The 14,335-nt window shown below is 39.5% G+C and overlaps 3 protein-coding genes across 3 annotated transcripts; 2 read left to right on the top strand and 1 right to left on the bottom strand.

Moving 5' to 3' along the window:
• The first annotated feature begins 212 nt into the window (after positions 1 to 212).
• LOC104421849 (60S ribosomal protein L35) lies at positions 213 to 2,137 on the top strand. The gene is made up of 4 exons (XM_010033971.3): positions 213 to 313; positions 442 to 577; positions 1,042 to 1,198; positions 1,801 to 2,137. The coding sequence occupies exons 1-4, from the start codon at positions 310 to 312 to the stop codon at positions 1,873 to 1,875; spliced, it is 372 nt and encodes a 123-aa protein (XP_010032273.1). The 5' UTR covers positions 213 to 309; the 3' UTR covers positions 1,876 to 2,137.
• A 3,719-nt stretch (positions 2,138 to 5,856) lies between these two features.
• LOC104421847 (exocyst complex component EXO70H1-like) lies at positions 5,857 to 8,103 on the top strand. The gene is given in 4 exon segments (XM_010033970.3): positions 5,857 to 6,778; positions 6,780 to 7,221; positions 7,224 to 7,511; positions 7,514 to 8,103. Coding segments are annotated over 4 exon segments (1,848 nt in total). The 5' UTR covers positions 5,857 to 6,127; the 3' UTR covers positions 7,981 to 8,103.
• Positions 8,104 to 9,586: 1,483 nt separating this feature from the next.
• LOC104421846 (putative pectate lyase 21) lies at positions 9,587 to 12,889 on the bottom strand. The gene is made up of 5 exons (XM_010033969.3): positions 12,619 to 12,889; positions 11,649 to 12,000; positions 11,329 to 11,539; positions 11,169 to 11,237; positions 9,587 to 10,056 (listed from the first exon to the last, which is right to left on the bottom strand). Exons 1-5 carry the CDS (start codon positions 12,743 to 12,745, stop codon positions 9,820 to 9,822), a joined length of 996 nt encoding a protein of 331 aa, XP_010032271.1. The 5' UTR covers positions 12,746 to 12,889; the 3' UTR covers positions 9,587 to 9,819.
• Between the last annotated feature and the right edge of the window lie 1,446 nt (positions 12,890 to 14,335).

Here is a 14,335-nt window from a genome sequence, read left to right as displayed (position 1 = left end):
CGTTATTAATAACAAGAACTTGACATGCGAACTCGGATTGGCATCATACGTTGGGCCTAATATTGGGCGCGAGGCCCACAACTAAAGCCACTTCGTTTGACCATGGGCCTATTGGGCCACGAGCTGGGTCGGGCTTAGCTCGGCCCATGTGAAGCAGCAGCGAAGGGGAAAGTAAAACCCTCCTCCTCCGCGAACGAACGTTGCTATATAAATGCCTTAACCCCCATTTGGTCCCTAGGGTTTCGCAGTCGCAGGAGCAGGAAGCAGAGCCGTCGCCGATCTGCGAGAGGATCACCTCCGATCACAGCAATGGGTGAGAGACGCCGCCGCCGCCGCCTCCCGCTCGTTTTCCGCCTCTCTCTTTCTCCTCGATTTCGCGTGGGGTTATCTTGTCTTGTGTTGCTGACTTGAACTTGCTCTTTCGATTTGAATCGGTGGCAGCGAGGATCAAGGTGCACGAGCTGAGGCAGAAAACGAAGGTCGACCTTCTGACCCAGCTGAAGGAACTCAAGGCCGAGCTCGCCCTCCTCCGCGTCGCCAAGGTCACCGGTGGTGCCCCGAACAAGCTCTCCAAGATGTACGTCGCTGTTCTTACTTGATTTTCGCGATTTTTGATGGTCTACATTGGAGCTTCTTTAAGTTTTTGGTAGATGGTAGTAATGTTGGGTTTGGGATGATCATGAGCTTTGGTTATGCTGGTTAAATTGGGTTTTGGGTATATGTTGAATTTCTCGTTTGTGGAAGTGAGTCAGAGCATGCTGGCTTTGTTCCTGTTTATATGATGGATGATGAATGTATTGGTGATGGGTACTTTCTGTTAATGGGTGGCCGGAAGCATGGGATGGTTATATTCTGTAAGGCATTGGAAATCTCGAGTGGATAAAATGCGAAGAGCTGGCTTTTTGCAAGTAACTTACTGAGATTTCTTAGTGCAGTTATGGTAGCTTAATGGGTATAATTCCCTGCCGTTCAGTTTTTCCAATTGAACATAGGGAAATTAGTGCTTTTTTTTAATGGGTTTCTGATCTTCAATTGTTGCAGAAAGGTGGTGAGGCTGTCGATTGCACAAGTCTTGACTGTGATTTCCCAGAAACAAAAGTCTGCTTTGAGGGAGGTTTACAAGAAGAAGAAGTACTTGCCCCTTGATCTCCGTCCCAAGAAGACCAGAGCTATTCGGAGAAGGCTTACAAAATACCAGGTAGTGATGTGCTCCTTATTTCAAAGTCTTATCTCTAATTGTTAAAAGCATCTTCCTTCTGGAATTGCTTGCAAACTTGTAAGATTTTTCGCTTGGATATTCTAAAAATGGCTAGTATTGGTTTTTCTGGATGATCCTCTGCTTGCTCAATGTTGTGAAAGCAGGACATTGCTTGCTCAATGTTGTGAAAGCAGGACATTGCTTGGGGATGTTATTATTAGTGTCTGTGAACCATCTGGCGCCTGCTGGACCGTATGTTGTTGCAAGATGCATGATTTTTCTCTTTATGATGGGCCATATAATCTGCCTTCATATCCTCCAATTTTCTTTTGTTTGGATTGTACAATTTGCATACCTCACACGTCCCATTTGTATTTAGAATTTAAAGTGTCTTTACTTCTAAAGATTCTTCTAAACTTTGATACTCACTTCATGGATTCTTAGAATCTTTGTGTCGAGTTTTTCTGATGAAGTTATCTGTGCTGGATTTCTTCTCCAAGTTATCTTCTGGTCATTCATCATTTGCTTGAGTCAGCATGATACATTTATCTGTAAAGCATTGGTTCTCAGACTGAGTTTCTATGTCTTGCTTCTCTGCTCAGGTATCTTTGAAGACAGAGCGTGAGAAAAAGAAAGAGATGTACTTTCCCCTGAGGAAGTATGCCATTAAGGCGTAGTAGGGATACCGTTCATGTTGTGTTGGAGCTTCGCCTCTTACGAATCTTTTGGTTTGTCAAATTTTCGGGTTATCTTGATCCCGCATCATAGTTTGGACGACAAGAAATCTAGCTTCGGCGCCTTATTTTTTTCCCCCCATCGAGGACAATTGTCATTTTTCTTGAGTATGAATTATAACTAGGTTTGAATCCTTAACAAGTGATCTTGATTTGAGAAGGCGCGCGACATATATGAATTTATGTGATGGTTTTGTCTGTCTTACATCTAGACTTACACAACACAGTACACACATGATAGAAAATGTCCATGTGATGTTGGGTTATTTCCTCAACAAAGAATAGGATGTAACGAAACCATAGGCACCACGGCCATGATTCTGGAGACACTTGCAGTGATGGTAAGGGTGTCGCCTGTTAGTTCAGTGCGACACAGCTGTTAATTTAATGGGCTGTGAATCTATGGCTTTGCTAGTAAGGTGTGCAGTGGACGCTTTTCTTGCAAAATATGAGCGTAGTAGTTATCGGCAAGTTATAACAATGATTTAATTTTTTCACTGAAATACTGTTTACTCTGATTGGAACGAAAATAGCAAATGCTAGACTTGTTCTTCGTTCTTCCCTGCAACTCAGAATTAGTTCCATGCAATGTATTAATGGGTACAAAATGAGGCCCATCAATTGGCCCAACCTCGACTGAACTACGCTGGAAGTAGCCATGTTCGAGCGTGGTGACGACGACATGGCCCTAGAAATGAGAGGCCTTGGTAAGCTCCGAGTACTGACTATGCACAGGATTGCTGAGGTTAAAAGATGGGATAGAATCCAACGAAATGCTATTGGTACATAGCGTGACGCTTGCACCCATCTCTCTCTCGTGGATATCACAGGCAAAGCCAGGAACTTCAAGCTTCCAATGGTGAACCAGTCAAATCCCACACAAAAAGCAAAATCGAATTTGTCTCACAAATGAAAGTAGCACTTCTAAACATAAAGAGACTTGAGAGAACGATATAGTCATGGTTTCACGATACAATACAAAGCAAGATAATCAACATGTAATTCAATCTTGGATTTCATGGCAAAATGAAAACTTCAGCCCATAATACCAAATTACCTATGTTGAGACTGTATTCCTGCCAACAAAAGATCAATTAAACTGAGATCACCCTTATTATAACCTCTGTCAAATACATATTTAAATAGCTAGGGGCAAAGAGGAAGAAATGAAAGGACCTCTCACCATCTTCCTTAATTTGAGGACTGTGATGAGAAGCTGAAGAATGATCATTGGCAATTGGTAAGGATTGTTTGGACGGCTGCCGATGTTAGCCTTCAATTCGTGGCCTCTTTCATTAGTTCCTGATGTATATAAGTACTCAAAAGCGCGTCATATTTCATGAACTCCAATGAAAGAAAATGCAGCCATAACTTAGAAAGTCAAATTAGTTGGCAATGAGTACTTTACAAAACTTCTATTAATTTAACTATAAACAAATGCCGAAAAACATGGCGATGCTTAATAACTAAATAAACGTATCATCACTGGTCAAGAATGGATCATTTTGGTGAATGCCGGATGAATTCAAGATAAGATTAGCCATCACAAGAAAGTATTTTCTGGGGTAGATATGCCACGTGACAGTGATGACGTGGTGTAACCAATTAGCCACTGTTACCCACGTGCTATGAATCTCATCATACTTGACGTCACACTTGTATGTGATCATGTCTCATTTGGTGAATACGTCGTATAAAATGCTCTCTCGTATATTATCGACAGTCATGATCGGATAGTATCGTTTGGAGTAGAGGTGGTAAGCGAGTGGTGACTGCTGATGCAAAGAGTATGGAAGCCACATCGATTGAGACATGTAAATTACTGGACAGATTCTATCCATGCAAAAGTCAAACGTCGTTCGAACAAACTTGGTCATTCAAACATTCGGGCGCTCTGTCCGCTCCAAGGTTCGTTCGTCGATCCTCCCATTTTCTCTATAACCACGAAATTTCTATTTGGAGGAGGTCAATGAATGAACACTGAACAGCATTAAGGGTTGCAAATATCAACGGGCCTTCCTCAAACGGAAGGCGACTTGGAAAATTTGCATGTCCTGTCGCTCCACGAAATTGGTGAGAAGTTTTAACATAGTTTCCCCAATATTTCGTCTGCAAGAAAATTAGAATCGAAGTTGAAACAAGTCATTTCCATCTCTCTCTCTCTCTCTCTCTCTCTCTCTCTCTCATATATAAAATTCAAAGCTAAATAAAATTTATTGATTTTCGAATTATGTAAGCATTCAAATGGTATAATCGTAGAAAAAGTTCTTGTGTTATCCGAGAATTTAAATTATTGAATCGTATTTAAAGAAAAACTTACTTTCTTTGGAGATGAAGTATGAGATCCACTGGATATTTTCACTCGATAATTGTGATAGATCCTTCACACATGCTAGCACAGTTGCTAATGATCCTGCTGGCAGTCGCATCTTAAGTTGTTTGTCTACTAATTATCCCACTAAGAAGGGGCTTACGCATACAAGTGATGGCGAAGCAAACGAGATAATGTAAGTTATGCTTTGAATTGAAATGTGTGGAAATCAATGGCACTTTAAAATAATATATTCAGACCGCTTACATTGGACGTGAAATGTGAGCAAATCCAGATTGATCTTTGACCCTGTCGTTGCCTGCAAGGAAGGGAATGCAATCACAATGCTAATAAAATACATTCATCTACTCCGCCATGTACTTATAATGAATTTTGCATATTGAGCTGCAATCTCTTACTTGACAAAGAGATAATTCTCCTCGTCACTCGAATTGACCCTTTCTACAGGTATTAGTGTGCGCATATTCTTGATCTTCCATATGATTGGTCAGCCACTCCTTGTATCAAAATGATCAATTTTTTTTTTTTTAAGGTTAATATCACGAAAAATCAGGAATTTCTCATATCAAATTTATCACAAGCGTACCAATTTAAGATTTTTCGTGAAATTAATCCCTTTTTTATTGACTTGAAGGATCTATGAGCTTGTTTTCTTCTGTATAAATTACAGCATAGAAATTAAAGAAATCGTGACAAGTTCATTAGGAAAAACTTTGGTTGGTCATGGTGACCCCATCGAATCTTCAAATTTTACCTCCAAAGCATATGATCAACGATGCGGACGTCCGGGTATTTTACGCTAACGAAGAGTAAATTTTCTTTTCTCCCAACTTTTGAGCACTACGGAAATTTTGTGATGCTCTAACCGCAGCTCGTGGCGACTGCTCACACCTATAGAGGTTTGCTAGAAATCCAAACTGAGATATAAAGACAAGCACGAAAAAACTTACGGGAATCATGTGATGATCCTCTCTATACGACATGTGTCGCATGATTGCATAAATTTTCGTACTTCAGGTTTTCCAAACATTTTGTGGTTCTAAAATTCCTTAGTCATGCATCGTGAAATAAACTTGGACAGCCGAGGAGTCGTCACAAGAAATCGTCCGTTGACGACTTCAACACGAAAAAATTACCGAAAAACTCACTAGATTTTTGCAAGTCAATTGTTCATTGAGTCGCTTTATCACGGAGCTAAAGTAGGTGAGCAAAGGTCTAGATTTATGGAAAAAACAAAGTCATAAACAAGATATTAAGCTAGTGCCCCACGGAATCAAGTCACCGATTTCTTTGGGAGACTTTGAAAAGAGAAGCTGAATGAGGTTAGCAGTTCGTGATTCTTTATTTAAATTCGAGAGAAAAACAAAGATGGATAGAGAACGAGTCTTACCTGACAAGGACTCCTCCATATTTTCCAGATATTCCACAGCCGGCAATTGTCGCCATCTTCTGCTTCACATACAAATCCTAGCCATGTTCTGCTCCACATACAGATCCAGTCCAAGTTACGCAAATTGCTGGATGATGTAAGATGTAATTTGCATCTAGAAAGTACCAAACCAGGAAAGAGAAGCATCACTAACCAGCCTCTACTCAACCACGCGTCATTTTCTATTGAAATCTTCCACTGACCGGCCCGAACAGTAGACTATCTTTGGTCTACAAATCCAAGTAAACCGCCCCATGAAGTGGAAACTTTGATCAACCCTCCTGATAAATACCCATTACTCATGAGCAAATTATACACAAAACAACCTCTCTCTCTCTCTCTCTCTCTCTCTGTGAGTGCCTGTGAGCAACAAGAAAAGGAGAAAACTGAAAGGCTAAACGCCAACCGTAGGAACTCAAAGAAAGAACACAGCCATGCCAAGAAAAGGCATATCAAACCTCTTCTTATCGTCCAAGCCACTTTCTCCTTCCTACTCTTTTCCAAGCCCTCACGTTCAACTCACGCCCAAACACACATTCTCAGAGTCCATGATGGAAGAGAACATAGAAAATGCCGAGTCCATCATCACTAAATGGGACTTGAACAACTCCGACAACACGGTCCCCTCTCTCTTCCAGGACAACAGAAGAGAATCGATGCAGTTTCTCACCTCCGTCAAGGACCTGCGCCAAGCCATGGATTCCTTACTCTCTACAAACTCCAATTCTGATAAGCTTGTGCTTGCCCAAAACCTGATGCAAATCGCCATGAAAAGGCTTGAAAAAGAATTCCACCATATACTGTCAACTGACCAGAACCAACTGGATCCCGAGTCAATTTTGGGCCGATCCTTCGGTGGATCGAGCACATTTGATTGCGAAATGGAGGAGGAATATTCTGGGGAGCTGATCACTGAAGCAGGGCCCATCTCGGAACTTGCCATGGTGGACCTTAAGTCCATAGCAGATTGCATGATCAGTTCTGGCTATGGAAGCGAGTGCGTCAAAATTTACAAACTCGTCAGAAAGTCCTTCACCGATGAAAATCTATATCAACTTGGGATTGAACGATTCAGATCTGCCCGAGATTCAAAAACTAAGCTGGACTGCACTTGATCACATGATCAAGAACTGGCTAACTGCAGTAAAGGTTGCAGTGAAAAATATCTTCAGAGGGGAAAAAATCCTCTGTGATCATGTTTTCTCAGCATCCAACATAATCAGAGAATCTTGCTTCTCTGACATCACCAAGGATGGAGCAATCAACTTATTCAGATTCCCTGAAATAGCATCCAGAAATAAACCATCGACAGGAAAGATCTACCGTTTCATGGAACTCTATGAAGCGACATATCAACTCTGGCCAGACATTGAATCAATATTCAGCTACGAGTCCACCTCAGGAGTCAATTTACAAGCACTCTCCTCACTAGTTAGCCTTGGCAAGACAATCCACAACATTATTGCGGAATTTGAGTCCACCATTCAAAACAACTCTTCCAGGATGACGGTTCCTGGCGGTGGGGTCCGCCCCTGACCCAATCTGTCATGGCTTTCATTTCCTCCCTTGTTGATTACAGCGAAATCCTATCTGAGGTTCTTTCTGACCACCCGCTGCCTAATAACTTTACCATGCCAGAGTCAAATTTTGAGAGTCCAGGCCAAGAAGATGGCCCCACCACAGCTGTGCCAGTCCACCTGGTACGGCTCATATTAGTTCTTCTATGCAAACTAGATACCAAAGCCGAGCTGTACAAGGATGTCTCTTTGTCCTATCTCTTCCTAGCAAACAATCTTAACTATGTTGTCGAAAAGGTAAAATTACCAACCTTAACTACCAGCTTGGCCATGAGTGGCTCTCAAGGCATGCTAGGAAAGTCGAGCAATATGCATCAAGCTATGAAGCACTTGCTTGGAATAAGGTATTCTCATCGCTGCCTGAGAGCAACTCTGCGGGAACATCTGTAGAAGCGGGGAAGGGTATTTTCAGGAAATTCAATGCAGCCTTTGAAGAAGCATGGCAGAAGCAGACTTCATTGGTCATACCAGACAGGAGATTGAGGGACAAAGTAAAGGTATCAATTGTGAAGAAACTTACGCCTGCATATAGAGAATTTTACGACACTTATTTAGGTATGCTGAGTGGGGAAACAGACTTGGGAGTCCTGGTGAGATTTGGTCCCCATGATCTGGAAAATTATTTATCGGATCTGTTCCATGGTGCTGTGGTATCTGGGAGTTCTTCCTCGTCCTCTTCTTCACATTCGCAGGGTTGCTTGCCAAGATGAAAAAATAAATTGCGAGTTCTAGTAACGTCTGGAAAATTTTCTTTATGTCAGTTGAAATTCTTAAATGGGAAAAGGCAGAGCCAATCTGGCCTAGTTGAGTAAAGACATGTTCAATTACTTCAATTGTTCCACATCCTGCTATTCCACTCTTCTGCATTGCTTTCAATCTAACTTCAATTCATACCATTGTCTTCCATCCAAAAGCAGTTAAAAACTAGTTTGAAAATTTATTTTCTGTATAAGTTTGTCATCAGAATGCTTGGATATAGAAGAAAGAATCATTCTAAGTATCACGGCTAGTTTGTTTAAAATTAACTATGAGTAAAAAGTGTCCTTTTGCTTTCCATCAAAATTTAGTATATTATCCAAATTTTCAAGAAATTATGAAAAATTATATGCTAAAGTTTTAGGTATGTTGGGTCAAAAAAAGGTCGAAGCGCATGCACATGAAGATTTAGGTTAAGCAAAGTGCATGCGCAAGATTTAGATTAAGCAAAAAGCGAAACCTAAATATGTCAACTTGAACGCTGCTGTTAGTTAGGTCACATGGAGAATGTAACTTGGGTTAGAAAATTTGGGAGAATAATACCATGCCAAAGGCAAGTCGACAGCTGAAGAATTCAATTGATAGACTCGGTCTATAACAGAAACAGGCAGAAATATGAATTTTATAATACATCACAAGTACAAATCTTTTTATAAAAAACACAACGCAAAGGCTGATTGACATTATATGATGACTTGCACCTCACAATCTATCCAATCTCGTTACTTCCCCAGTTTTAGCTGAAAAGTATAGTAGACAAGGACTGCGAGAATTTCAATTCCTAGTTGATACTACTTCTGGGAAATTCACCCTTGATATTTTCTTTCACACCAGCCCGCTTGCCCACAAGCTAATTTACACAAATTTGTAACTCAGCATTTGCCTTAGTTTGAGATAACTTTTACTTTTATTTAACTCAAATATTTAGGCTCCAGCTGTTTGACGTTTATTTCTGCAAAACACCTCAAATCTTTCAGAAACCAATACATATTGCCAGGCTGGTTCACATAAAATTTTCTCATTATTATTTAAGACTTTAACAGTATAATAAATAGTCAATATGTAACTTTTTGATTAAAAATGTCAAAAGAAAAGCATTAGATTTGAGGATTTCCTATTCTGTTGCAGAAAGCACAAGAAACATAATAAGCAATCAGTCAGAATCAGTTAACGCTAATCGACCTTCAACTCATGGACTTGCGTAACCAATACTCCTTTAAGCTGGGTCTTCTGATGAAGTCTAACTGAGAGTTGGAGCTAGCCTAACTAATGCTTTTTCTGACCTGGGTCCACTCGACTAGGCCTAACTAATACTCAATGGCTTCTGATGTGCTGTGACCTTTTTGCTTAAACATGCAAAAGTGACATATCATCTCTATATAATTGTTAGACTAGAACATATTTTTGATAATATGGAAAAACAACTCCAAGACAACAAGAATATATCAAGTCCTCATACCTTGTGATGGACCCAACCGAAAAGTAAAAACTTTTCAAGTTGGAAGAAAGAAATATGCAAATTCTCAAACTACATTAAGGCCGCACCAGCATATTTCCATCTCTCCAGAAGACAAAATGAACAACATACGTATTTAATATACGGGCAATACTCATTGCAGAAATGATTATAAGGAAAAAAATTCAAAGAGCTTGCACTGAATCACCATATCTACAACCAGAAATCTGATCTCTCCTGTACTAGCAAATTGGGGTTGAAACATTGAGAAAATTGCCCATGATTGCAACTCCACTAGAAAAAAGGCCAAAAACACATAAATCAATTAAAATCAAAACTAGCCGACTACCATATGATCGACTGGCCTTGGAATGGACTGCCATCCTGTGCATATCTGGAGAACATATTTCAAAGAATCAGAAGGCATTTCTATGGTCCAGCTCGGGTAAAATTCACTTGGATGGAAAACACCACATTCTCCAAACCCAGCTTGCGACCATGCTTGTGCACCATTCAAGAATGAGTCTCCTTCAGATCTAATCAAGCCAGATACTGCCTGCTCCCTATCTGGCGCCTAGAATATCATCACAAAGGCAGTATTTGAAACAGATTGAAAAGTCATAATGCATATATATATCTACATTGACATCAGGCAATTCCCCTCATCTATCACCCTTAATGTTGAAAGGCGCTTTATCACTCCATAGACTACACTAAAAGCTTGTCTCTGCATCATAATCAAAATGACTTTCTTTTTCATTGTTTACCTTATTAACAACAACAAAAATACAGCGGCGATGATGAATTTGGGGGTTAAATACCATCTAGTCAAAAGAGCAGCACCAAGTGCTCTGATCCTGAATCAGTGAAAAAGAGACCCATGACAGTTCCTGCTAATTATATTACTCTTGGTCACAGCAACAAACATATTGCATACATTTATTTTCCTCAAACAAAGGCAACAATGAAGCCCAATGGAGTCATGAGATCACTTACATGTCTAAATCAATTTTGGCTGCCCCAAGCATGTCAACAAGCTATAGGTAATGTGCAGCTATATATGTTAGTGTCAAGATATAAGCTATAAATTGTGCGATTCTCTAACCATTATGCTTTTGGAGTAATCTGCAGTTTACTAAAATTAAGATCTTACTGAGATAGAGATCTCGACTTCATTTGCTCACCTTCCCCAGCACCCATTCATGAGTTTAACTATACTTCACGAGATGTATTGGATACATGTGCTTCAGGCTATCATCATCCAACAAGCATTTGCATGACAGAGTGTGCTAAAATGTAAACGATTCCCATTCACTAGTAGCTAACTATTTAAAGTAATCAACTGTGCAACCAACTTATGCGTCAGATTTACTTCTCAAGGTTAACAGATTCAGGAACTTCCCGAAAATTTAAGTCAAATTCTTGTGCACATGATCTAGTTTTTGATCAGATATCTGGGTTCAGAGAATAGTTTTCCAAGGAGTGGGTTCACCAATTTACATATAGAACGGATCAAAACTATTAGCAATACAGAGAAGCCAGATAGAGAAGCTTAACCTCTATGCAATTTTTTCTTGCATAGTCATAACCCATAAATTGCCATAGGAGCTGATAACGTTCAAGGAGAATTGATCTCATAGAATAATCGATCATGTAGCAACTAAAACACAATAACAATTGCATTACCTTCTCAGTGTAATACTCAAAAGTTTTTTTCTTCTGTCCTGCTTCATATATGTTGCATTGCGAGAAAATCTGAAATGATAAATGAAACCAATAACGGAGGGAAAAAGAGCATCTTGGACAGGATTGCAAAAACAATTATTCTGGAACCAGGGACACGTACCTGGGATTCTACACTCGCACAAACAGCGTATATGCCCCAGTTTCTGGTATAATTGTTGTACAGATGAACTTTTCCAAACCTTACCCGAGGATGCCTTTGCCGTGTGCCATCAAAGAAGCAATGGTGGATGGTTACACGGATGCATCTATCCATTGTATGAGATGGATCAGCTCCAATAAGCATAGTCTTATCATGATTTGAAAAGTGACATCTGATGCAGTAGAAAAAAGAACTGATTAGCATCTTTGGTTCAGGCACATAAACACGTCAGCCAAACATGTAAACTTATAAGGTAATGTGACATATGTCAAATGGCCAACCTAGAAACTGTAATGTCGGTGCTTTGGCGGGTGATATCTATCAATCCATCATCATAATTACGAAGGCTGCAGCGGTCTATCCATATGTTCCTTGAATTAGGTTTAATTTGGATACCATCAACATCATGACCTCTACCACCTTCAAACTCCAGGTTGCATACTATAATATTTTCACAATCCTTCAGTCTCAAGCCCTTGCCAGTGAGCTTTATCCTTTGGCCTCGGCCATCAATTGTCTTGTGAGATGACACACTCAAATAAGATGAAAGACATATGGTACCCGAAACCTCAAACACTATCCACAGCGGTTCTTTTCTCCGGCATCCTTCTCTTAGCGATCCAGGACCATCGTCTAAAGACAAAAAAAAGAGACCAAAAAGCATGTGATTTGAACTGGACGAAAGAAGTGTACTTAAAAGGTGGGTCGGGAAAAGAAAAGAAGTCAGATACAAAGCATTAAATGTTCTGTATCAACTGTAGAAGTGATTTAAATAGCATATGCACAGAGAGCGACACACCCTCTGCCTAAAAATACCCATTTAGGGTCGGACATTACTCGACTCGAACAAGGCATTTATTGCCCCTGTCCGTGTCATTTTCCTGATCAAGGAGATACCCATTAGCACAAGTACCGATCTCCGAATGATTCCCAGAAAATTTCAGATAATAGATGGTTTGTGCACGAAATAACATAAACAATGTCCAGCTCTTCAAACACCTAACTTTTCACGAAACATCCGATGCGAATTGATCATTCTGAACGGAAATGCAACCATCCTGTTACATTACAATGAGGATTGTTCATTCATTACCACAGCCGTGATGCTCGAAGCCAGAGGAGCCCAAGAGCGACATCTCAACAGGCAAAAGGGGTTGAAAACCAGCGAAACAAGAAATGCCCACGAATTGCACATCGTCAACAATTGAGAGCAAAATCGGGCGAGAGATTGAGAGGAAAGCCGAGAAACACCTGAGAGAGAAGTGACGTGATAGAGAGGGCCGTGGAGGCCGCCGACGGCCAACCGGCCGAACCCCTCGGCCCGGCCGGCCATCGCTCTCAAGCTGAAGTCGACGTCGGAGTAGGGCAAGGTCGTCATGATCGTCTACCTCAGAAAGCTCCGGGTGGTTTGATCAACGGCATGTCACTGGGATAATGGAAATCCTTTCTTATGGCTCATGACAGCATTCTCCACGGGATTTCCGTTGCCCCCGGATTGCTACTCTAGAGAAAAAGTGAGGACAAGTGAATTCTGACCTAATATATAACATGATCGATCAACTTACAATTTATTCGATATGATTTTTGAATTTTAGCTCTTTACATGACTATCTTGACTTTTTAATTTCGCACATTTTCAATTTAGCCTTTAAACTAGATAATTCAAGAATTGTATTGAATCCTATGAAATACTAATTTATGGGACCAGATTGAATATTTATCATAAATTCAGAAATTATAATGAACAAATTAAAAATTTATGGATCACATGTTATATTGGGATGAAATTCAAAACCCATTTGTGTACAAGGACTTTATTAACAATTGCACAGTTATATATTTAATTAAAGAAATTTTGTCATCTTTCATTCATTATTTGTCTTGTGTTATGACTTATATGTAGTCAATATAAAAATAAAATATTTCTTTTATGTTTCATTTTGTTTCATGAGAAATAATTATTTAAAAATTATTCCTAAAATATAAAAATGAATAAATAAAAATATTTAATCGTCTACAAAAATATTTAATCGTAAATTATTATTGATAAACAATTTTTTTTTTTTTGAAAAATGTCATTTTTCATGAAACAAACGAAATCTATGAATATGATTAAGCAATGCTTGAGGACACTCATTAATAACGCGTGTTTTAAAATGACAAGAAAAAAGAATGAAAAAGGAATTTTTACCCAAAGACCAAAAACATTACCACTTTTTAGATTGATAGAGAAAAAAATACCAACCTTTGCTTTAGCACAAAAAACCTATTTGTTAACTTTTTTTGTTCAAATAAGTTTGAATGGTTCGTAGTAGAAGGATATCGTAAGTGTTGAAAGTTGTGTATATGATTCACTTTAATGCCAAAAGTTTTCATTTGATCACATAAATTCCAAATCGTAGAAAAAATAATCATTAAAGTGCCTCTGATGAAAAATTCTGGCCAAAATAATCATGTAACCTTTATAATACATTATGTGGCATTTTTTAAACAAAAATCAATCCACATGGACAAGCTTACACGGTTTGGTAAAGTAAAACAACATTGCAAACCTTTGGGAAAAATGACGTCACATCACCAAGAGAAAAATAATGCTTGGGTCATTGTTGTTCAGACGATTTGAAAAAGCAACTCCTCCTTTTCGTTTGCTCACCGCCTCTGTCGTCACCCTCCGTCGCTTGTGTACCATCTCTCTCACTCTCGCTCAAATAGGTTTGTTATCTTCTCTCGTTGGCTCAATTGGTTGGAAAAATTAGAACTCACATTAGTGAAGTTGCAATTGTGGGGAGAGAAAAATAAGGCTCGGGTCATTGTTGTTTAGGTGATTTGAAAAAAACAACTCCTCATTATCGTTTGCTCACCACCGCTGTCTTCACCCTCCATCGCTTGTGTATCATCTCTCTCACTCTCACTCAAATAGGTTTGTTATCTTCTCTTGCTAGCTCAACTGGTTGGAAAAATTAGAACT

This window comes from Eucalyptus grandis, chromosome 10 (genome assembly GCF_016545825.1).
Source record: "Eucalyptus grandis isolate ANBG69807.140 chromosome 10, ASM1654582v1, whole genome shotgun sequence".
Taxonomy (NCBI): domain Eukaryota; kingdom Viridiplantae; phylum Streptophyta; class Magnoliopsida; order Myrtales; family Myrtaceae; genus Eucalyptus; species Eucalyptus grandis.
Note: the sequence above shows the minus strand (reverse complement) of the source record. Positions and strands in the feature narration are given on the sequence as shown.